Source organism: Drosophila suzukii, chromosome X (assembly GCF_043229965.1).
Source record: "Drosophila suzukii chromosome X, CBGP_Dsuzu_IsoJpt1.0, whole genome shotgun sequence".
Taxonomy (NCBI): Eukaryota; Metazoa; Arthropoda; class Insecta; order Diptera; family Drosophilidae; genus Drosophila; species Drosophila suzukii.
In genome coordinates, this window is record NC_092084.1 from 1,239,477 (window position 1) to 1,263,107 (window position 23,631).

Consider the following 23,631-nt stretch of genomic DNA (forward strand, 5'->3'; position numbering starts at 1 on the left):
TCCATAACACACTATAAAAAACACCAAATTACCCCTTCTGAAAACGTGGCAAAACATCGAGAAATCGGTCCTTAGTAAGGGTGAACATATTTAAAATGTCAACAAGAAACCCGCCTTAACGGGCGTACGATTTTTATTCCAATGATGATTAGTGAACACAATCCAAGTAGTGAACTCTTCCTTGGGTTTTATTTAGTTTTGTGTATTAGCGCCCGCTCTGGGCCTTTGGCCATTGTTTAAAACGTACAGCACATAGGCCTCAGGGGTCTCCAGTTACCAAATTAGGCTATGAGAATGGCAGGCGGGTAGCCCTGTCCGAACAGTTTGTAAAACTATATATGAATAAAAAAATACGGGCCCATCCGTGATCACCGACCCCCAATCCAATCCGATCCGCCCCTGGCTGGCTCTCTGCTGTGCATGCTCATTCACACACGCACACGCACGGTCTCGTGTGAGGCGAGTTTGCTGTTTACACATACGTATGAATCTTAATCTGAATCGTCATCGGGCAGAGAAGAGCGCGGGCAAACGGGCTGGCCATTGCCAGCTGGGGGAACCGATCACGAAAGCCAGTGATAAAACCTAGAGTCGACGAGCAGAACGAGATCGCGGCCCTACGGCCGGAACTACAAGGAATATACGGACACGTACACATACTACATACGATGGGTTTGGGAGCCGCCAATGGTTGGGTGTGGATTTCATATTCATGAGCCAGCTGCTTGCAGGTGTACTGTGGATTTTGACTCGGATGCGGATGCGGATGACGATGTGCATGCTTGGGTTTGGGTTTGGGTGTTGTGTGTGTGTGTTTTCGCTGCAGCGATGGCCCCTCTCTATTTACAAGTTTCTTATATGTATGCTAGGCTCCCAGTCCGGGATCCGGATTGCGCAGCCCTTCCTCCCAAGTTCTACGATCCCAGCCCCTAAGGGGCGAAAGCGAATCACTCGGCTGAAGCACAGGGAGTCTGCGGGACTCGGATTCTGGTGTTGGTGCTGGAGCTGGACACGAACGGTTAAGGGACGTCGGTCGTCAGTAGAAGAGCACCGAGTGCAGGATGACCCGGTTGCGCCGCTCCTCGAACTCCTGGATCATTTCGTCGATATCGTTGTCCAGGTCCGTGGACTTGGCCATCTGCAAAGGGCACCAGAATAAAGGGAGTGGACACGAGATGGCTGTCTTAATGATCCCATTACCAAGTTGATCATATCCGTGATGAGGAAGGCGCCCATTAGCGCATCCTCTGCGTTGTCCACCACATCCACGTTGAGGACGTGCACGGGCCGGTTGTCCACAGAGTCCATGGACTCCATGTGGAGCACCACCAGGTCGTAGACGCGCTCCTCCACGGTGACGATGATGTCGAATTGCTCCTTGGTTTCCTGGAATCGCTCTGGGCACTTCTTGATGCGCCGATTGCGGTCCAGCATGTGCAGCAGGCCATTCTGTGTGTAGCTGTCCGGAGAAAACGAAGATCGGATCGAATTAGCCAAACGGAATGCGGAATATGCGGGCAGCCGGCAACTCACAACTCCTTGTCCTTCGCCTCCAGGTCCCGGTAGATGTCCTCGTAGCTGGTGCCGAACTCGTATACATTCGGCTTGTCGAACGCCATGCCGGGCAGCTTGACGCGCTCGCCGGTTCCGTAGGAGCGCACGTTGAAGCCCTTCTTGGCCAGGAAGTTGTGCGCCTCCATGGAGCGGTTCATGTTCGAGGAGCAGACCACGGCCACCGAAAGCTTGCTGGGATCAGTCATGTCTCTTTCTCTTTGGCAGTGCGTTGCAGTGGGAATCGGATCGGATCAGCAAGGAATATAATATATATGTTCGCCCGATGTAGGGATGTGAAAAATTAAGATATCAATATATCGATACTTATTTGTGTTGCCAGTTGCCAAAATATGAGAATATCGATATTTTTATTTACAAAAAATGTCCGTTTTATAGGATCATGTAAAAAAAATAAACAAATTAAAATAAATTTAGGGCGAATCGAAATTAGTTTGCTTGCCCTTGATAGCTACATCGATATGTATCGATATCTTGTGATCGGCCTGGACTGCCAATTTACCAACACTGGCAACCAGTTCCACGCAGTCTGGCAGCACTGGCCGTCTATTCTTGTTTTTGAATTTCAACCGAATGAAATTACGTTTTTAAAAGCGCCGCAGCGGAGTTTGAATTTAAAAAGTTTGAATCAAATCACGACCCGTGATAAGCGGTATGCTAAAGCTCCCGTAAAACCTGGCTGCTGGAAAGGCTAATTTAACTGCCCCAGAGTCAAAACAACAGCCACACAGAGGCAATATCAATAACCGTGGAATGCGGCTCAGCAAGTTGGAGCCGTTGCCTCCATTCGTTACCTGTGTGTGCAGCAGCGGCGGCAACCGCATCGCGTGTGTTGCGTGTGCTTGTGAGTCGAGCAGGTTTGCGGGACAGTGGGTCGCGTTGCCTTCTACAATATCATAGTCGGTGGCAAGATTAGAACACAACTCTTCCCAGAGTTAAAAGTAGGTTTAAAACCTAGAGTTTTTATACTTTTCATACTTTTTCTAAGTTTAAGATCGGCTTCAATTTAAAGTAGGTTTTAAAATTAACATATGTTTTTAGGTTAAATCCCACATTTAGCTTACCACAGGGCAAGAAAACAGGCCTTACACTTTTCAAAAATTTCAAACCTCTATAACTTCTGTTATTTTTAATTTTCTAATTTATTAGTACTTTTTGATATTTTCATTTTACATCAATACGTTTAAAAATATCGTTTAAAATTTTTAAACCGAACATATGATTTTTTTGGGCAAGGTGATATGAAATATTTGGAGTAGTAAAATTAATTATTATCCTTGATTCATTTTTCACACATATTCCATCTTAACACATATGCTAACCACGTTCAACCTAAAAATGATTTTACAATAGTATCTAATCTTCACTATAGTATCCTATCTGTATTATTGGGAACCCGTTTTATTTTGACCATTTTGGTCCCACCGTGGCAAGTGGCGTTTGGGATTGGAATGGAATGGGAATTGGCTCGTTCCTCTGCTCTGCTCACCTGTCCCACCTGAGGGGGTGAGAGCGGGAAAAGGAGAAAGAGACAGGGACGGAGACAGAGTCACAGAGAGAGAGAGCGAGAGGCGGAGAGGATCCCTTCACTTGCTAACTGGTTGGGCGAATAGCTGCCGGCGGCCAGAACCGAACTGAACCGCTGTATCCGAACTTCGAGATCCGATATTAGTCGTACTTTGTCACTCGATCGGTCACCGCGTCCACTTGTCGCCTGCTTTATTGATCCGCCAATTATCGACTGTTTTCCGGCGCTTCACTCGGCGACGACCATGTAAAGGTCACAGGTCAAGAACGGAAATTAAAGTACCAAAAAAGAGTCCGGAGGTAAACCCGTTTTACAACCTGGAATTGCAATTTGTCATCGGTTTTTTTTGGCTTATTAATTTTTTGGTCGGTTTCGCGGCAATGCAAGGTGTTTTTTTTATTTGTGCATCAGAAACATAAATATTGCATGGGAATGATGATAATACAAATACTGTTCCCCTTTTGCGAATAAAAACCAGGTCAAATGTGTCATTAATAATGGACCACCTGAACGTAATTTGTAATTTTCCGACACCTTTGACTTTATTTTCTTTGTGCTGTGAAAAACCGTTGGGTCAGCGAAAAAAGAGTTTCCAAACAACCTTCAGATTTCTGCAGAATCTGCCTGGTACCCTGGGAACCAAGCTATTGGACTGGGTCCTTGGAAATGAAGATGTATTCGATTCATTGTTTCCTAATTAGATAATCTGGAACCAAATATAAACTAGATACTAATAGTAATGCATTTTTCAATATATATAATATATCACATCTTTAGGTTTCCCAGTTCATACATGTATGGATATGTACTAGCAAAAATATAGCAAATACGTAGCTAGCAAATACCCTTAAAAAATGCAAATCTTTCTCGTTTGGACTGATCTTGTGATCTGCACTTCGTTTGCTTTTGCTTTTATCTCCATATTCTGATGCCGGTGAAAAGTTCTTCGCCATCCGCTAATTACACAATGCATGCAAGGCAAAATACACATAATTTATGGGAAAGTTTTGCGCCTGCGCAGCCACTGGCGAAATGAAAGTGCCCATGAGATACTCTTTTTTTCTTACCAGTCAGCTACCGTTGCATGCAGCAGTTAGTCAATATACAGTACCTATGATAACCGTTTTTTTCCGTAAGAAACCTCTCTTCTAAGTAAAACACATCGATTTAACATTAATCATTAATGGAATGTGTAATCTAAAACATTGACTTAAAGCCAATTTTTTACTATTTGTTTAATTCGCAGGACAATTAGTCCTGGTTTAGCACTAGCACTTGGTCCTGGCCAGCCAGTTCAGAATGTGACCGGAGTGAGGGGGCCAAACCGCCGGAAATGCTGAAGCACGCCTCGACGTCGAGCAGTACCGCTGCAGCCGGCACCGCCGCTGCCGGGGCGATAAGCCCGCTGTCCACTTTGTTGGGCGGCCAGCTGCTGCGCACCGCTGCCACCAGCAGCAGCAACATCAATTGCAATGGCAACAGCAATTGCAACAGCAATTGCAACAGCAACACCAACAGCAACAGCAGCAGCAACAACCACACTGCCAGCGGTGGCAGTGGCCACAACACACCCCCAGTTCCGCTGGTGGAAACGGAAGCGGGAACTGTAGCAACCAGCAGTGGTGGTGCCACCACCAACGGTGGCTCACACTCACACTCGCCGACGCCCGCAGCAGCTGCCGTGGCCAGTACCGCACGCAACATCCACCTGCGACCTCCGCAGCCGCTGAACATATCCGCCCTGAATGCCTCCGCCTCCAGTACGCTGCTCACCGAGGGTGGATCTGGAGGAGGGGGAGGGGGAGGCGGAGGCAGGGGCTGCGTGGGCAACTCCTCAACGCTGCTAAATATCGCCACGCCCAGTACGCCACTCAAGCCACTCACCCCACTTACACCGCTCACCCAGCTGACCCCCAATGGACACTTTCTGGGCAACGGCAGTGTGCACCACCATACCTACACCAATCAGCACATCTTGGCCAGCAGCAGCAGTGGTCACCAGCAGCAGCAGCAACAGCAACAGCAGCAGCAGCCACATGTGCCTGCGCAGACGCACAGCCTCAGCCAAGTGGCGCACAACTACAGAAACTACAGCCAGCTGACCCCCAATCCCGTGCGTCACAAGCTGCCCAAGGCGGGTCCTTCGCCGCGCGAGGCCCTCACCAGCCTGGGATTGCTCTGTCTGAGTAAGTACCAGTCCTGGATTACTATTTCTACCCTACTGACTCACTGGATTTGATGTGAAAATTCTTAGCAATCTAGTTATCGGTATTTCAACTTTTATAAGTGATGATTTTTATAAATAGTTAAGAGTTGTAACCTCTAGAAAGGGTTCTTTAAATTTTATATTTTATATTGTACAGATACCTTTGAAAAATAGAAGGAAGCATCATAAGATTATTTAATATATTGTTTGCTGTTGTTCCTGGAACCCTTGTATATTTTGTTCTAAAGAAGTATTGTCCTTAGTTATAAAAAGTTAAGACATTTAAGAAGGGTTCTTTAAATTTTATACATTTCATATTTAAAATAGAAACGAATTGGACTAGTCCTAAAAAAAACCCGGATTCAATCATAATATAACTACCTGTTGCGCAGATATTTTCGAAAATTAGAAAAAAATCAAAAAACGTATCATACATATACGTTCATTTAATAAATTGTTGTTCCTAAATGTTGTATATATTTTGATCTAAAGAAGCATTGTTCTTTTCAGTTTCCCTGCTCCTGGCGCTGCTCTCGCTGATCTTCCTGCTGAGGATCTCGCCGAACGGACGCGAGGACGCAGTGAGTCGAGGAGCCGGCGGCGAGGACTTCATCGTCGTGTACGACGTCACCCTGGCCCTGGGCGCGCTCTCTCTGTCGCTGAACCTGTGCTGCCTCCTGGTCTGCGCCATCCAGTTCCTGTTCGCCGTGAAGCTGCGCGAGCCGGCCTTCGAGGGACGGGAGAACCAGTACCTGGCCAAGTCGAGTGCCAGCCGCACGTGCGCCGTCAGCGGCTTCTTCATCTCCATACCGGTCTTCCTCACCGGCCTGATCCTGTACACCTTCAGCCATTTCCACTCCACGCCGGCGATCGTGACCAGCCTGCTGATCGGCGTGGGCATCGTCTTCTGCGGCGGCGCCATGGTGCACAACGTCTTTGTGTGGCAGCGCGAGAAGACCATCAGCTATCGCGGTGCTCCTCCGGGATTGTCGCACAACCTGTCGGTGATCTCGGCCGGCCAGCTGCCAGTGACGCTGCCGATGCCTCTTCCACTGCCCCTGCCACCGGGTCCGTACCATACGTATCAGGGTGGTGCCCACCAGGCTAACCATCAGGGTCACCTTGTGCCGCCCTCCGTGACGGCGGTCTCGCCCAACCACTCCCACGGCAGCTTCAACCCGCTGCTCCTCGGCGGCGTCGGCGGAGGAGGTGGCTGCTGCGGAGGAGGTGGAGGAGCAATGGGGGCCGTCAACTCATCCTTCCTGGTGCGTCCTGCCACGGCCACGCCTCCGACGCCCACACCGCGGGCACTGGCGAACAGCAGTTGCTTGGCAGGAGGTCGCGAGGCCAGCGGATCGGTCAGTCCCGGCATTCCACCAACGCTGGACATGAGCAACATCACCGTCCTTCTGCACGAGCTCTCCACGCTGGTCTAGCCCTGCGAAGCTGACCTAGCGCTTAGACTTTTAGATAGACGACATCCACCGGCCGCCCTCATCTTGCCGAATCCTAGTTATAAGCAGGCCCATTGTAAATATTTGTACATACGCTGTGAGGAATTGAATAACGTCCCACACCTCCGAACTATATATCGAATAACATATCATTGTAAGTTAAGTGAATATGCAACTGCATTGCCATTTCAATTAAATTAAATTTACCGGTTGGCGGCAAATTTTAATCCTAGAATCTCTGGAAGAGTATTTCTATATCAATTAAAGCACTCCCTGACCTGTAGACAATCAGACAATATTGGACGGTATTTTTTAGATAGAGGAAGGTACATCTATATTATATTGATTGATCTGATTTAAGAAAGTTAATCATTATTATTGATATCTATCTGTATCTATCTGAAATAGTTAAAGTGTCTCCATCTGAAATCGTACATGTATACCCCGCATACATTTTTTTCCCATTTTAGTTTAAACTCCAACTGATTTATTAAACATTCAAAACGTATGCCAATTCAAATTGGTATTTAGTGTAAGCAAAGTAAAAGTGATTCTAGTGTTCTAGATCGTTGCTTTCTACGCCGTTTCTTACTTCTCGGTACCATCCTCCACCACTGTTCCTTAAAATGATGGTGTGAAATTTGGTTTAGTCGAGTTCCGTGCAACGCACATACCCTCCGTGGGTTTCGCACGCGACGGATGCTCTTGTAGAGACTATGGGGACGAGGGATACGGGGACGCTAAACATCTGACTTCGAGTTGCGACGCGTGCGCGGACGCAGTTCCCGGGTCTTGGTGGTGGTGGTACTGTTGGCGGAGTTGGTCCTGGAGCTTGTCCTCGAACTGGTGGCTTCCGTGGCAGGAGCATCTGTTTCCGCGGCCTTGGCAGACTGGTCACTCAGGTCGGAGATGCGCCGTCTGCCAACGCGACGAGGACGTGGTCGCTCCTCCTCCGCTGTTGCGGATTCTTCGGTGACTAATGGAGGCTCGTCTGCCGGAGCCGGCGATGCAGACAGATTTTGATCGGTTTGGCTCGTCTTGCGCGATCTCACGCCTCCCGCCTTCGGTTTGCGCACGGGCTGCTGCATTCCCACAGCGGCTGGCGGTTCGCTGTTGCGGCGCAGTAAACGCCGGGCACTCGGACTCTCCGTCGTGGGCACCAGCGAGGTGGCCCGCTTGCTGCGGACCCTAGCTGTGGGCGTGGTGGGTCTGGAATTTGGGGCCTCCGAGTCCACGCTTAGGCGCGAGCGGGAGCGGGTGCGCGGCAACGAAGCGTCCAGGGAACTCTGCTCGTCGATCACCTCCAGCAGGTGCTTGTGCTGCAACGCTCGGCGTTTGGGCGTGGCGACCGGCGGAGTAGCTGCGGGCGACGAGGCTATGGCGTCATTACTACGCAGACGCATCTTGCGGCCAGCCACCGGAGCGGGACTGTCCTGGTGATCCAAGGAGGAACGTTGCGATCGCAGGGGACGCGGGCTATCGCGGTACTCTGAGGAGCCGCGACGCGGGCGCAAAGAACGAGTCGGCACCGGAGCCACAGCTGGCTCCTCGGTCTCGTCATCGGAGAGTACCAGCGTTAGGCTCTGCCTGGAATCCTCTTCTTGGACCAAAAGTGGCTCCTGTTCGGGATCCTCTTTGCTCTCCTCTTCAGCCTCCTCTTGGGGAATCTTCTCCAAGGGCTTTTCTTCTACCTCCTCTTCGGGAATCTCCTCCAAGAGCTTTTCTTCCACCACATCCACCTCCATATCGTTCTCGACAGGATTCTGCTTGCTTTCGCTAAACGCCACTGTGGCCACAGAATCGTTGCTGCCAGCATCCTCCTCCATGGGCCACTCTACCTCCTTCTGCTGTTCTGGCTGACAATCCCCTGCCTTCTGCGACTCCTCATCGCTGTCCAGCACAATAGTGTCGGCCACATCCGAGTCGCTATTGACCGTGGCGCCCAGCGAAAGGGAAGGACAAGGGCCGCTGGCCGCCTCCTCCGGGCAGTCGTCCTTGAAGGCGAACAGCTCGGCACTGCTGCAGGCTCCCGATGGCTGCGGACGGGCCACATAGCCGCGTACCTCAGTGCCGTCCAGTGCTATTACGCAGTCATCCTCATCGTACTCCTCCTCCTCCTCCAGCGAACCCTTTGTGGTGTCTAGGTCATCGACCGTTTCCAGGCTATTGGCGCGGTACATGGAGATCGGCGAGCCATCTCCTTCACCACCGTGTGGTGCTCTTGGACTCGAGTTCTGCGAGACGTTTGTGTCACTGGGCAGGAAGGAAGTGGGCGTGTGCGTTACCGATCGCGATGTGGTGATGGAACCTGTCGACTCCACAACGATCGAGTACATGGGGTCATCGTTGTGCAGCGTGGGCAGCAAGGGGTTCCGGATGTCGGCCGAGGAAAGGTCTGATTCTTCGCTGCTTAGACTGTAGGTGGGCGAGGACAGAGGCTCCTGAGCAGGTGCTTCCGAGCTGCCCAGGTATTCCAGAAGACCGCCCATCTCCGAACGCTCTGGCTCCTGCTCATCATGTTGATTCTGCTGCTCCTGCTCCTCAACCGACTGCGTGTCGCCCAGCTTTAGTTCCTCCTCTTCATTCTGAACCTGGATGTCTGGCTGCTCAAGCGACGCCACATCGTAGGTGGACATCTCCAGAGTGGTATCCATCATCCGGTGTCCCTGGACTGCAGGCCGTGCTGCAGGCAGAGACCATTGCGAACTGGGTGCGGCCGTAACCTCCGAACCAAGATCGGTTGATTCCATTTCGCCACAGATGGTTGTGCGTTCGGATATCTTTACCCCACAGCTGCCACTGGAGAAGACCTGCGACTGCGTCTCGCCCATCTTGGAGGAGCAGATGGTGGGCAAGAACTGGGAATGAGATGTCGTCGGTGCCGGGCGGACGGTGGCAAAGCTGCCGAATCCACTGCTGCTCTGACTTCCAGTCCCACTTCCACTTCCTCTTCCGATTTCGTTTCGCCCGTGAAGCAATGAGCTACGTGGCTGTGGGCCAGCTGGCGGTGCCAAAGGCCTAGGAGATTCCCGCGGTGGCACCATCACTTGGTCCACTAAAGACACATTGGCCGAGGCCAACGGGGAAAGGAACTCCTCGTCCTCGTCGGACTCAACGCTGCAGGTGCTCCTAGGCTCGCTTCTGGACTCGATCTCAACGATAATCTCGTCGGTTTCCTCCTCCTCCTCTCCCTCGTCCTCTTCGGCGGCATCCTCGCTGTCCACCTCCATCGATCCATCCATACGCAAGGGTATGGGCGGCATAAAACGGAATCTCTTTGGTCCCGCTAGTGTGGTGGACGTAGCCACCGGCGGAGTGCCTCCCACGGCGTCCACGGCCGAATGCCGCTTCAGGATCGTGAGAATAGCCTGGGGCGAGCTGCTGCCTTGGCGTGTCGTCGTCTGGCGCGACTGAAGGAAAGTTGGCGGCTGCAAGAGATCGCTGGCCTGGTTCCGCCCCGCCTCTTCCAACTCCGACTGCTGTTCCGACTCTTGGTCTAGAATGGATCTTACATGGCCCTTAACGTCCTCAACCAATTGCTCAGCCAATAGGCGGCGGCGTTTTCGAGGTTGCAGTGAGTACTGCTGCCTGCGCTCGCGGTCCTCTCGTTGCTGCTCCTCTTGCTCTCGCTGCCGCTTCTCCACCGCCTGGTGGGGTACTGGTCGCACCTTGCGCCGCCGGTGGGGAAGCTCCGAGAGTCCGTATTGTGCATGCCGGAGGAAGGGAATGTTGGTGTAGCCCATTTTGGCAGGGACAGAGACGGGGGGTAAGACAGGAGGCGTCTCGAAGTGTGTTGCCCAGTGGGCACTGACGGCGGAGCTCTGAAAGATGCCACCCACCTGGCCGCTCGCGTTCTGTTTGACCAGCTGACAGCTGAAGGGCTGCAAAAGACCGCCCTTCTTAGCATCCTCAAGGCCGACCAGGGTTTCGCGGATGCGGAGATAGGTGCCGGCAATGTTCTGGGCAACCGGCGCCATCGTTGACCGGTAGGCAGAAATAATAGTGCTGGAGGACTCGTCCTCTCGCTGGCGCTCGACGGCCACGTCATCCATGAAGGACACTGCCTCGATGAACTTACTCTTTTGCAGTAGCAGGATCAAGTGAACGCACTCCGTTTGCCGCGAGCGGCACTGGCGCAGCAGGCGGTACAAAAGTCGCTCCTCCGGCTCCCTTAGGCACAGCTCGGCCAGCACTCTGAAGCGTCTGCGTTCGATACAGTGTCGGAAGAAGCGCTCCAGCAGCGACTGCCCCTCCTCCTCGTCGTCGTAGAGGCGGGCGATCAGGAAGGCCTCCGCCATGTTTTCGTTGGCCAGGAGCACGCTCATGTGCAGCGCCGATGACAGGGGACCAGGCGGTTGGCTGGCCACTCGCATGGCCGCCTTGACAGCCCCGCCATCCAGCAGAGTCTCTAGGAGCAGGCGCATCTGCCACTCCTCAAAGTTGTTGGCGGGAGCGGGGTCCTTGTACAGCTCCTTAACGCAATGCTGTAAATAGGCAACGATTAGAGTTTAAGAACAGAACATTTCAAATCAATAACTTTGATTTTAAACATTTTTCTTCATTTCTAAATAATTCGCGGTCCTATTTTATTCATCAATTAATGTATGTTTCGCGTCTATATAATTATCCCAACCAACAATGTATGAGTGGTAAATATGAGTTTCTCTTCTTCTAAAGAATTGGCGGTTACCTTTGTTTTGTAAAATTTAAGGATGGTAAAATCATGGTTAAAAGTCGCAGACTCACTCTTTGCAAGAGTTTATGTACGGTTTAAAATGTTTAAATCTGTTAAATGTGTTAAATATTTCTTTTTCTGCAGAATTCGCAGTCAAATTTTTTTAGCTCGGAACTCGACTATGTTTTTACTTTTCCGGGCAGGACTCTATTTGACAGATTCCTTGAATATACATATTTGTGAACTCACTTCGTAATCGCCGCGGTCCAAGCACCAAAATGAGCGCACCGACTTGGCCAGTTCTTCGCCCAATTGAAAGGCAGTCTGGAAGCGCCTGCCCAGCTGTGGGTCCAGATCCAGCAGCAGGTATAGGATAAGAGCATGCTTGTGGGAGGGCTCTTTGTCCGGATCGAGCATCACGTGCAGAAGCGCATGTAGCGAGTCCGGCGGATAGGGGTCCGAGAGGGAGGTGAGCTCCCCCAGAGCGTCGATGTACAGTTTCTTTCGCTGCGCCCGCCTCTCGGAGTAAACGTGTCGAAGACGAACCAGCGGCTGCTCCCGGGTCTCCCGATGATTCTCGTGCTGCCCCTCGGGCAGGAGACCGTGCTCGATAAACCAGTAAAGCACTCTCTGGTACTCGTGCACTGTCCGCAGCGCCTGTTCGTTGGTCTTGCACTCGGCCAGCAAGGAGGGCGTCAGTCGGCGCCGACCCAGCTCGACAATGTAGGACTGCAGACGCAGTAGCTCACGTAGCTGGGCAGAGAGCTCTTTGAACTCACGCCGCTCCCGCTCGTCCAACGAGTAGCCGCCGTAGTCGAAGATGCCCTGACAAAGTTCCGAGCAGCGCGTCTTGATTTGACCAGCGCGCTTCACGATCCAGTTGGTCAGCGTGGACAGCGAAAGCTCCGTGGGATCGAGCATGTTGCACAAGAAGCTGCCGTCCAGCCAGCTACGGGCGCAGTCGTTCAGCAGGGCCCCGCACTTGTGCTCTAGGGCCACAGACAAAATTACCTCGTACATGGCAGTCTAAAAATGGAACAATTAAGTCCAGAGAAATAGGATTAGGATCAGTGTTCACCTACCTTAGAGAACGTGGCGTTCGGATTCAGCTCACAGAACTGAGGCAGGAGGCGCAGGCGAACGATATCCTCGTGGTAGGACTGTGGTCGCAGAAAGAGCGTGGCGCGCTCCCAGCGCAGGGTGTTAAGGAAACGATGTTGCACTCCGTCCTGAGCGTAGTAGCGGCTGCCAGTTGGGGTCAGCAGTGTGCAATCTAGCGGAGGAGGAGGAGAGTTATTCAACTGGCTTTGCCACGAATCTAGAAGCTGGCTCCTACCAAACGTCAGGGAATCGGGATAGAAGTGCTCATCGTAGCGCTGCAGTGAGGCAAAGTGCAAAATGGAGTTGGCACGCAGATGCAATCCTAATCCCGTGGGCAGACCACTGAGGATATAGCCGGCGAGATAATGGGGCGTTTCGTAATGGCGCACGCATGGGGGCATCTCTTCCTTGTACCACTGGTTGATGTCGAACAGGACGAGCTTATTTTTGCGGTCTGTGCTTGAGTGCCAGGATATGATGAGCAGTAGCGTTCCGCTGTCCCCGGCAAAGCTGAAAGTGGAGGCCGTAGTGCAGCCGGTTACGGAGCAAATGCCCCTGTCGAAGACTTGGTGGTTGCGCACCGAGCTGGAATGGAAGTGCTGCCAGAGTAAAGGGTCAATCTTTGCCTTCGAAAAGAGGCAACTTGCGTATGCTTACCTCGAAGCGTAACAGGTCGATCCCCTGCTCCACGTATGAGCGCCTGTAGCTGACGCAGTGCAGCAACATGTTGAGGCCGTCGGCGCTTTGGTATAATGCACATATGTAGAAGCAGGGCTTGGGGTCGTCCGGCGGCATGATAACGCACATTCGCTGCACGGCCCCGTGAGCCCCTTCACTTCTTCCCGGCGGCTGCAGTGTAGTGGTCACTTGGAAGTGCAGCAGGTCGTAGATCAGGACGCGGCCATCCTCTAGGCCAGCGGCAAAGCCGGGGGCCAAGCTGATGCCCATCAAGCACCTGATTCCGCTGTGGGCCACTGTCAGGGGATTAAAGGATTAGCTAGCTCTGGAGTTGCATTCGCACGCCACACACTCACCACTCAACCGTACGGCTAAATGGGCGCCCTTTGAGCGACATTCGTCCAGCAGGAGGTTAAAGCGATCTTGAAGCTCCTCGCCGGGGAAGCTGAAAATTTCCCCGTAGCATGGGTCGCCCTCGGAACTGGAGTTGCTTAGGCTGCAGCGCCGTCCTGGCTGCTCCACCAGGCTGTCGCTGTTGAGATCGACTAGCAGGACGATGCCCTCCTTGGTGGCAACGGCCAGGCAGCCGTCGAATCGGGCCACTCGCGTTGCGTCACAGATGTCCCGGTCGAGGAAGGTGAGCGCGCTGCAGTGTAGGCCACATGGCAGGTGGAAGCGGCGCAGCACTCGACTGTTGGGGATCGAGTAGATGAGCACCTGCGTCTTGGCGTCCATTGGGCGCTCCCCGCTCTCCCACGACTCCAGGCAGATGGCCAACATCGCGGTGCGTTCCGGCTCACCGGGAAAGAGTTCCTCCACACAGCGGATGCTGCTGCGCTGCCCGGGGCTACCATGTCCCTCGTCTGCGGACTCGCTGCTCCAGAAGCGGTGCCGGGAGAAGCTCTCGCCGGTGGTCATGCTGCAGACCAGAAGGGTGGCGTCTTTGCCATAACGGCAGGTCACCCAGCCCCAATGGCCGCCGCGTATGATGCCGCCCAGGTAGTCGGCTGCCAATCGGGAGGATCGTGATCAGAGGATGCCATGGCAAATCACACGCTGCCACACTTACCGGTCTCCATATCCGCCGGCTCCTGGCCAAATCCGGGTACGGCGCGCTCAGGAAATGCCGCCGTGCGACTGCCGTCCAACTCCACTTCGTGCCACTCCATTTCTAGTTCATGTGCGTCGGCGCTTTGGCGGTCAATGCCTGGAATTCAGGAAATCCGCAAGGAAAAAAAACACGGAATATTTGTGGAGTGTGCGTGCGTGTGTGTGCTGGCCGGCGTTGCCGCTTCGATTTGATTTGACATTTAAAAACGGTTGTTTTGTTTGCACGTTGACCGCTGGCCCAGTGTTGAGTAACGTTCGACTGAAATTCGCCAATTAGTTAATAATAGCTTGTATGGTTTTTGCAAAGTTACTGCTACCTCCTCTATCTGTCAGCTAATTAAAACATGTCTTTCCGCTTCATTGATAAGAGAAAGCAAAAGGAAGTGCCGGCAATGGCAGCCTGACAACTCTCGCGGTCCGGCAACGCTGCAGGATTGCGAAAATATCGCGCGAGTTTCATAAGAAATTTTGCCGGTTCGCCATTGTGAGTATAAAACAGGGAAGGCAAATATGAAAAAAGAAGGCCTTGCGTTGAATTTCACAAAGTATTCAGACATCTATTGAAGTGTAACAGAAGGCAAAAGTGCGGCAGACAGTGCTATACAGATCTGGCAACTTCCGCTGACCGCCTGTCAACCCTGTCCCGTGCGATTTGCCTGCACATTGTTCTAAAACAACCCAGCCGGAAAAGCCGTTTCAGCAGTGGGCTATATCTGCGACACCTATATGCGATTCAAATGTGAGACACCCGACTCGAGGCTGTGTTCCAGGCAATAGGCGCTACTCAGGCCGATACTCCGAGCGTTCCCAGGCGGCAATCCCAACCAGAACCCAGAACTCACGCATTCCGCATTCCACACACGGACCACGGCACACAACACACCATACAACACAACACAGCACGCACACGCACACAGGCAGCTCTCTTAATCTTCGGGCTGTCCACAAACGCATTGGCCAGCGACGAGGCGGTGGCACGCGGGGATCGAGGAGGAGGAGATCGAGAGGCTAGGCGAGATTTAGGTTTCGAGCGGCGAGCGGCAGGGGTCGTGCGCAGAGGTGAGTCTTTCGTTGGGCTGGGCAAGGGGAAGGGTGGTTTGTGAGCACATGTCGCCACCAGAAGAAGAAGGATGAACCGAAACCAAGACACCAACATATATGTACATCTCCTCTTGCAGGCAGACAGGCAGCAGTAGACAAGAGCTAGCGGTGGCGATGGCCCAGCACGGAGGCACCGAGGCTCTGGCCGCCGAACTGGCCAAAGCCGTCGACCTGATTATGCACCCGCTAACCCAGCAACAGGCTCGTCTGGAGGCCTACATGGCCTGCGAGCGGTTCAAGGAGGAATCGCCGCTGTGCGCCCAGGTGGGCCTCTTCCTGGCCAGCTCGCCGCAGTCCAATCAGCAGGTGCGGCACTTTGGCCTGCAGCTGATCGAGTACACAATCAAGTTTCGGTGGAACTGTATCACGCACGAGGAGAAGGTGTACATCAAGGACAATGCCATCAAGATGCTGAACGTGGGCGTGGGCCCGGCGGAGGACCGCTCGCTGCTGCCCACAAAGGATGCGCTATCGCGCATCATCGTCGAGATGATTAAGCGCGAATGGCCGCAGCAGTGGTCCGACCTGCTGCCGGAACTGAGCCAGGCCTGCACCAAGGGCGAGGCGCAAACGGAGCTGGTGCTTCTCGTCTTCCTGCGGCTTGTGGAGGACGTAGCCCTGCTGCAGACGATCGAGTCGAATCAGCGGCGCAAGGACATGTACCAGGCGCTGAACAACAACATGAACGACATCTTCGAGTTCTTCCTGCGCCTGGTGGAGCAGCATGTGACCGCGTTCCGTGAAACGACGCGCTTGTGCAACTTCACCAAGGCCAACGCGCACAGCAGGGTCGTCGAAATGGTCCTGCTCACGCTGAGCGGCTTCGTCGAGTGGGTCAGTATCCAGCACATCATGTCCAGCAACGGCAAGCTAATGCACTTCCTCTGCATTCTGCTCAACGACAAAGCATTCCAATGCAACGCGGCCGAGTGTCTGGCGCAGATCACGAACCGCAAGGGCCAGGCCAAGGAGCGAAAGCCGCTGCTGCAGTTGTTTAACGAGGAGCCGCTGCGCTACATCTACCAGGCCAGCCAGATACCGACCGACTCCAGCTCCACGCTGGCCATCGAGCAGCACCACAACTTCCTCAAGAAGCTGCTGCAGGTGCTGAACGGCATGGCCCAGCAGCTGGTGGCGCTCTGGGGCAAGGACGACGCCACCCAGCGACCGGTGCATCTAGAAGTCCTTCTCGAATGCCTCCTGCTCCTCGTCCAGCATCCATCGCTAAGCGTCTCCCATGGGTCGGCGCTCATTTGGCAGCTGTTGCTGAAGCACGAGCCCTGCTCGAAGGACTTCGCCACGGTCAACTACATTCCCAAGCTCATCCACACGATTGCGCCCAGGATCGTGAAGCTGCCATATCCTGCCTCCACTAGCTCGCCTGCCAGCCTCTCCACTGAGGCCTACATCCGACTGGAGTACGACAGCGAGGAGGAGTTCGCCCTCTACTTCTTCCGCTGCCGCACCGACTTCCTCGAGATCTTCCGCCTAGCCACGCTGGTGCAGCCGCTGGTCACCTACGGCTACTGCGAACAGTGGCTGCAGCAGCGCCTTCGCAACGCTGTGGCCGAAGCGGATGCAGAGGCCAAGAGCGGTAACGTGTCGTGCAGCGTGCTGGACCCCGTCTACCTGGAATGGGATGCACTGGTGAGTGTGTTGGACGGCGTTCTAAGCCGCATACTGCTCGTTTCGGAACGTCCCTCGGTACCGGCTGGACTGCGGCTGCTCGAGGATTGCCTTAAACTGGAGACAATCAACCCGCTGATTTACTCGATTCTGCTCTCCTGCATTTCGGCCCTGTTCGTCTTCCTCAGCATGTCTGCGTGCCAGATCACGGCCACCAACTGTGTGGCAATGAGCGGCGTCAGTCTGTTGCCGCGGGTGCTAGACAAGATATTCCGAGCGCTTGTACTAAAGCCGCCCAACGAGTTGGAGAAGGTGCAGGCAAAGTCCGCCAAAAACCTTCGGCGCCACGCCGCTTCGCTGCTGGTGAAGCTGGCCCACAAGTATCCGTTGCTACTGCTTCCCGTGTTCGAGCAAATCAACGGACACGTGGAGCTCCTACTCAAGGAGCCTGGCCAGCACCAGCTGTGCCGTTTGATGCGTACCACGCTGCAGGAGGCGCTGATTCTCATCTCGAACCACTTCTGCGACTTCGAGCGCCAGACTCTCTTCATCGAGCACATCGTGCAGGACAAGCGGTCCGAGTGGCTGGCCTTTGGAGATGCGCTGAAGTCGCCGCTGGCCTTCATGAGCTTCGTGGGCCTGGACAAGCCTCCCATCTTCGCCGTGGAGGGTGCGCCTACGCTCCAAAATCGGTCGCGCCTGCTGGACGCCCTGCATGTGGTGCTGGGCGTGGTTAAACGCTGCACCTGGCCAGACGACCCAGACCGCGCCCAGCGCGGCGGGTTTGTCATCGGCTGCACGGAACTGGGCAACCCCATCTGCCGGAATCCGGCCACCAAGCACGTCGTGCCACTGCTCTCGCACGTGCTAAGTCTGATGCGTGTGCTCAACGAGCTGTTTGCGCCGGAGGCGCTGCTTGCCCTCTCCGAGGGCTACCGCGGAATCCACGGGATGCTGGAGCACGAGAAAAAACTGCTCATGGGCATTTGCGCCCTGCCCACCGATCCGTTGGACACCACCATCCGCAGCGAGCCGACGGCCTTCGAGAAGATGCAGACTTTCATGATGATGGTCACCGAGGGCTGCTACCATCTGATGGGCTCAGCGGGTCCGTCGCTGGGTCGCGATCTATACCAGCTCATGGGCCTGTCCGACGCCATCATAACAAATGTGTTTAGCCGAATGGACGTGGTGCCCGACTACCGGCTACGTCCGATCATTCGGGTCTTCTTCAAGCCCTTCGTCTACTCGTGCCCGCCCAGCTTCTACGACAGTGTTCTTGTGCCGCTGTTCGCCCACCTGGCGCCATTGATGTGCGAACGCCTTACGCGCCGCTGGATTTACATCGCCTCGCTCTACGAGAGCGGGCAGCTCAACGGCGAGGTCAACGACACCCAGGAGGTGCTGGAGGATCAGCTTAATCGGACGCTGACGCGCGAGTACCTGGACGTGCTGAAGATCGCGCTGGTTGGCGGCCAGATTGGGGCCGATCATGTCGCGGCCGGCGCAAATGCCAACAGCAACTCGGTGGCCATGGAGAACGAGGAGCACTCGATGGACAGCGCCCCACAGTCGCGGGCCAGCCAGTCGGCCTTGCTCTCCGACATTATCAGCGACTTGGGCGGCAAGCTCCTGCGGAACGGACTCATCGGCAACTACGTGCTGATGACCCTACTGAAGGCCATTGCCTGGAATGACGGCATGTGCAGCATGAAGGCAGTGAACATCGCCGCGCCAGTGATGCGCTTCCTGGCCGCCGAGAAGCTTATGGACGAGAACAAGGCAGTTACGGCCTTCACCGCCGTTCTGCAGGGTATGCAAGTGCACGGACAGCACGAGGCCAATCAGTCGGGCTTGGTGACGCTGGGCGTACAGTTCTATGAGCTGCTACGGCCCCACTTCCCTATCCTCAGCGAAGTACTGCAGCATATACCCAGTGTAAACGCGGCCGATATCCAGAAGTTCGACGAGAAGATCGCCGTGGCGCCCGTCAAGGGTAACAAGGTGGACCGCGCCAAGAAGGACATATTCAAGAAGCTTACCGCCCAGCTGGTCGGGCGCAGCGTTAACCAGCTGTTCCGACATGAGGTGCAGATCGCGAACCTGCCGCCGATGCAGTCGCACAAGGCCAAGGGAGCCATGGGCACAACCGCCGACATCATGGATAGCAATCAGAACGCGAGTCTGGCCAGGCTCTTTGGGCCGGAAAAGTGACAGGGACCGCAGCAGAAGCAGAAGCCGAATCAGAAGCAGACACACATACAGAAACAGAGGAGCAGGAGGAGGCGTCGCAGCGGAGGCGACGCCACCAGCGACACGACCTCAGTCTTGGTCGATGACCAGGATCAGGAAGACGTCGAGACCACGGCCACCTCAGCTGCCAAACTAGCGACGACTGAACTTAAAGTAATTGTAAACTAGCTTAGAGACGATGAGCCCGCATTGAAGCTGGAGCAGCATCTTACGTCCTCGCCCGCTTCCGTGCCCATGCCCATGACCCAGTCCCTGACCCAGTTCCAGTACCAGTTACAGTCACAGTTCCGATCAGATGTTAAAATTATTAATTTATTTATTTTACAAACTAAATTTAACTTCAGCATGTAACGATTTGTTTAGTTGCTCCGTTTCGATCCGAACCGACTTGTTACTGCTTTGTTATTTATTATTCGGAATTTGTTAATCTTGTTTGCACAAAGGAAGTAGATCCATCGATAATTGCCAATACTCCCACCCCTGACCCTGCCCTTCCCCTTGGCCCCCGCTGCAAAGCCAGAAGCCCTTTTTATACATAGTTAATGAATGAAATGTGCTGTCCCCCCGTTTTGTATAGTTACCTATGCGCAGGCATACTGTAATTTATATACATATATATGTACACATTTATCCTTTGAAGAAACATTTCTGAAATTACGCTTAGGCTTAGTTGATAGGCAACGAGTTATTATTATATAATACATCAAACTGTATATGAACACACATCCCGCACCGCATATGCATACGCATACCCAAAAAAAAACCCAAAAAACAAAAAACACATCGGGATTCTAAGAATTATAGTTGCGCGAGTATGTAATATTCAAACTGAAATTATATACTATTATTTATAACTAAATGAAATCGAAGCGGGAGGACCCCGCAAAAACACAAAATCGAAATAAGCTAATAAATTTGAAATAAATTTACAAATTTAAAGATGAAATCGTTTTCGTTTTTGCAACTGGATTCTAAGTAATAAATTCATTTTGAATAAAATATTGTATATTAAATAATTCGTTAGATCTTTCAAAAGGGATTGAAAAATCCGTTGGCTAAGAACAATACCGTTAAAGCTTTAGTGGAAAAACGCTGTAAGCTCAATTCTCGGTTATCGATAGACCACAGCGTCATCGATTGCTGCTTACCCATAACTTTGGTTTGGTTTACTTTCCAAATTAACCCGAATATAATCTAATAATTGTCTAGTCCCTAGGTGCGTAGAAGACCCATTAGCCAATATGCCCATGTACGAGAGCGTCATGCAGGAGAAGCCGCCCATCGTCCTGGACATCGGCACGGCGTACACAAAGTGAGCGAGCGAGAACAAAACAAATGATGCGGTGAAGTCATCACTAACCCCTTTTCAGGCTGGGATTCGCGGCAGAGGCGTACCCGCGGAAGATAATGCCCACAGAGGTGGTGATGACCGCGACTGGGACCAGGAAGCGACTGTTCGACTACAGCAACCCAGAGGAGCTCTACGACCAGCTGGTGGACTTCCTGCAGACGATCTTCTTCAAGTAGGTGGCCCAAAAGCTGCTCCCAGCTGGGATTACATCCATATGCTTTTAGGCACTTGCTGGTCAGCCCCAAAGAGCGCAAGTTCGTGCTGGTGGAGAACGTGTTCGGACCCACTGTGCTCCGGGAGACCTTGGCCCGCGTGCTCTTTGTCCACTTCGATGTCTCCTCCGTTCTGTTCGTCCCCGTCCACCTCATCGCACTATCCACGCTAGCCGTGCCCACCGCCCTGGTGGTGGACATAGGCTACAGTGAAACGAGCATTATGCCCGTCTTCAGCGGGGTGCAAATCATGGCCGCCTTCAAGGACCAGAGCTACGGCGGCAGGGCCATCCATGCGGAGATCAAGCGCCAGCTGGTGGAGTCGGGCGTCAAGGAGAGCCTGCTGACGGAGAGCGTGCTGGAGGACATCAAGGTGCGGACGTGCTTCGTGACAACCATGGAAAGGGCTCAGGCCAGGTCAAGTGGTGGCCAGGATCAGCCGACTCCCGCGCCGGCCGTAGACTACATTGTCAGCGACAACGATGCGATCATTCAGGTGCCCGGCCTGCTGCGTGAGACCGTCTACGAGATCATGTTTGAACCCAGCAACGAGCGGGACAGCCTGCCGCACCTCATCCTGCGCTCCATTCTCGACTGCACACTGGACGTGAGACGCGCCCTGGTCGAGAGTGTGTTTCTGGTGGGCGGCGGCTCCATGGTTCAGGGTCTGCTGGCCCGGCTCCGTCAGGAACTGCAGCATCTGCTCGCCGAGGATCCGTTCTACGCCGAGCGCTTCCACGGCGAGCTGCAGTTCAAGTTCTTCAATGCTATCGGCAAGCAGAACTTCACCGCCTGGCTAGGCGGCGCCTTGTGCGGTGCCACGGACCTCATCCAGACGCGCTCGCTGGTAAAAGAAACGTATCTGAAGAGCGAGCACGTCCCGGACTGGAGCAACCTGTGCGACAATAGGCCGACGGGATCGTAGATTTTGAAAAGAGAGATGCATGCTGAAGCTTTTCGCTAATTCATATTTACTTACTCATGATTGTATTGTATTATATAGGTTTAAAGTTTACTGCGAGTATAAAGTGTAAAAGAAATATAGGAAATCAAATACTAAAATGATCGGAATTGTAAATTTCAGGAGTCTTCTACTGGTCTTTGTCAAACGAAGTGCACCCAACTGATACTGCCGATGACAACTAACCATAGGCTACCTTGTTTGCTTAAAGTTCAAAAATAAACAAATAAACTCTTGTCGAAAATCGGTTCAACATTTATTAGCGAGGGCAGACCCCCAAACAAATGTTACAAAATTGTTCGTTTACCTTTTTTAGTGGTTTCTTATTAAATAACTGGATCATGCACTTCAAAATTGAGTTTTTAATGGAATTTTTAAATTTTACAATACGTTCTCACATAGGCATGTGAAAACTCTGCAAGAAAGACATTCGCTGAATGCACATAGTTTCTCTAATCTCTAATGCATGTTAACTAAGGGACAAAAAGGTGTATCTGACGTATGCTATAATGGATGATTTGAATTTGTTTAATCCCATGTTGTGGTTGTGGTTCCTCCTCCTCCATATCCACTTGGGATAGCCGCACTTAGGAGCCCACGATGATGTTGTTAATGGGGATGTGTATCAGCTTGACGAAGAAGCCGATGAAGCCCATGATGCAGAAGCCCACGGCGGTGGCGATGGCGATCTTTTGGAACTCCTTGCGGTCGGGCTTGGTGCAGCGCTTGACCAGGCGGATGGAGTCCTTGGCGAAGGCGCGGCCGGGCTCGGCAAACTTAACAACCTTGTCCATGTCGTGTAGAGTGTGTCGGGTGCTGCAAGGGGAGGGGGAAGTGGGGATGAGTGAACGGATCTGATTTTCTGGTTTCAAGCACTTTCACGCAACGTCAGCTGTGACGTGGCTATATTTTGGTGACGTCGCAGGTGAAATATCTAGCGGAATTGTATTGTCCCGCCACCTTATCGGATTCTCAAGCATCCAGCCGAGGTCAAGGGTAAATAATCAGCATTAATAAGGGCCACCGAGGTCTTTAATTGCCCCCGAAGCGGAATTCGGTTTTATGTGGCCAGGGCCGAAAAAAACACAAATGGCCCGGGGAATTTGAACCTCTGCTGTTGCTTGGAACCGAGCCCTTGTTTATTCACTTATTGTTTCAATTGACAAATAGACTGGGAAACCAGCACACACAACGAACCTCCGCTTCAAACGAAAATTTCCAATCAAGTGGAATAGTGAAATCGAGTACACCCTATTGCCGCGTCGACCGATTTCCAATGACAGTTCCACGTCAAAGTGTCAAACGCCAGGGTTGTATTCCAGCCGAGCTGTCAGGTGGCAGGCGACTTTTCAGACGGTTTATAGCTAGATTTGGCTTTTTTAATTTTTTGGGATTTTGTCCAATCGATTGGCACTAAAATCTCTATCCTTTATTTTTTGAAAATTTTTCGATAAAAAATATGATGAAAAATGCAAAAATTGGTTAAAAAAATTATTTTCCAAAAAGTGATGTGGATCGTTAGCCTAGGTTGTATGCTATTCAAAACAGTCGGTCTTTTTGTTGTGCGCCTCGATTTGACTAAATTACGACTGAAAAACGGCTTAAAATAAACGATTCTTTCGTCCGAAAAATGCTACTCCCTATTTTTGCTCAAAAATTATCCGTTTTTTCGCCGACAAATTGCGAAATGAAGCCGGAATAAGGAATGTCATACCTCGTTGAGCTCGTAATTAAATTCCCAATCGATTGGCATTTAAATCTCAAATCTTTATTTTTTGAACCTTTTTCGATAAAAAAGATGAT

General features: G+C 52.5%; 6 protein-coding genes across 9 annotated transcripts; 3 read left to right on the forward strand and 3 right to left on the reverse strand.

The window, feature by feature from the left end:
- Positions 1-89: 89 nt before the first annotated feature.
- On the reverse strand, positions 90-1,876 carry Ssu72 (Ssu72 CTD phosphatase). The gene is made up of 3 exons (XM_017081412.4): positions 1,534-1,876; positions 1,201-1,459; positions 90-1,138 (listed from the first exon to the last, which is right to left on the reverse strand). The coding sequence occupies exons 1-3, from the start codon at positions 1,758-1,760 to the stop codon at positions 1,037-1,039; spliced, it is 588 nt and encodes a 195-aa protein (XP_016936901.1). The 5' UTR covers positions 1,761-1,876; the 3' UTR covers positions 90-1,036.
- Positions 1,877-2,108: 232 nt separating this feature from the next.
- Positions 2,109-6,995, forward strand: LOC108015139 (uncharacterized). Of its 3 annotated transcripts, none has more exons than XM_017081408.4 (3): positions 2,109-2,513; positions 4,347-5,286; positions 5,817-6,995. In XM_017081408.4, exons 2-3 carry the CDS (start codon positions 4,434-4,436, stop codon positions 6,740-6,742), a joined length of 1,779 nt encoding a protein of 592 aa, XP_016936897.4. In that variant the 5' UTR covers positions 2,109-2,513; positions 4,347-4,433; the 3' UTR covers positions 6,743-6,995. The 3 variants fall into 3 exon arrangements, with proteins under 3 accessions (XP_016936897.4, XP_016936898.4, XP_016936896.4); XM_017081409.4 differs by having other exon boundaries at positions 2,109-2,416; XM_017081407.4 differs by lacking the exon at positions 2,109-2,513 and adding an exon at positions 3,225-3,399.
- Positions 6,996-7,224: 229 nt separating this feature from the next.
- Elys (AT hook containing transcription factor 1 homolog) lies at positions 7,225-14,515 on the reverse strand. Its single transcript, XM_017081646.4, has 7 exons — positions 14,284-14,515; positions 13,571-14,221; positions 13,194-13,510; positions 12,772-13,135; positions 12,518-12,708; positions 11,685-12,461; positions 7,225-11,244 (listed from the first exon to the last, which is right to left on the reverse strand). Exons 1-7 carry the CDS (start codon positions 14,381-14,383, stop codon positions 7,501-7,503), a joined length of 6,144 nt encoding a protein of 2,047 aa, XP_016937135.3. The 5' UTR covers positions 14,384-14,515; the 3' UTR covers positions 7,225-7,500.
- A 259-nt stretch (positions 14,516-14,774) lies between these two features.
- On the forward strand, positions 14,775-20,250 carry Ranbp21 (exportin-5-like protein Ranbp21). The gene is made up of 2 exons (XM_017081695.4): positions 14,775-15,383; positions 15,503-20,250. Exon 2 carries the CDS (start codon positions 15,540-15,542, stop codon positions 19,263-19,265), a length of 3,726 nt encoding a protein of 1,241 aa, XP_016937184.2. The 5' UTR covers positions 14,775-15,383; positions 15,503-15,539; the 3' UTR covers positions 19,266-20,250.
- A 195-nt stretch (positions 20,251-20,445) lies between these two features.
- Arp10 (Actin-related protein 10) lies at positions 20,446-21,929 on the forward strand. Of its 2 annotated transcripts, XM_070997841.1 has the most exons (4): positions 20,446-20,463; positions 20,514-20,616; positions 20,675-20,827; positions 20,880-21,929. In XM_070997841.1, the coding sequence occupies exons 2-4, from the start codon at positions 20,546-20,548 to the stop codon at positions 21,790-21,792; spliced, it is 1,137 nt and encodes a 378-aa protein (XP_070853942.1). In that variant the 5' UTR covers positions 20,446-20,463; positions 20,514-20,545; the 3' UTR covers positions 21,793-21,929. The 2 variants fall into 2 exon arrangements, with proteins under 2 accessions (XP_070853942.1, XP_016936696.2); XM_017081207.4 differs by lacking the exon at positions 20,446-20,463 and having other exon boundaries at positions 20,470-20,616.
- Positions 21,930-22,060: 131 nt separating this feature from the next.
- On the reverse strand, positions 22,061-23,182 carry Sec61gamma (Sec61 gamma subunit). The gene is made up of 2 exons (XM_017081209.4): positions 23,026-23,182; positions 22,061-22,644 (listed from the first exon to the last, which is right to left on the reverse strand). Exon 2 carries the CDS (start codon positions 22,620-22,622, stop codon positions 22,416-22,418), a length of 207 nt encoding a protein of 68 aa, XP_016936698.1. The 5' UTR covers positions 22,623-22,644; positions 23,026-23,182; the 3' UTR covers positions 22,061-22,415.
- Between the last annotated feature and the right edge of the window lie 449 nt (positions 23,183-23,631).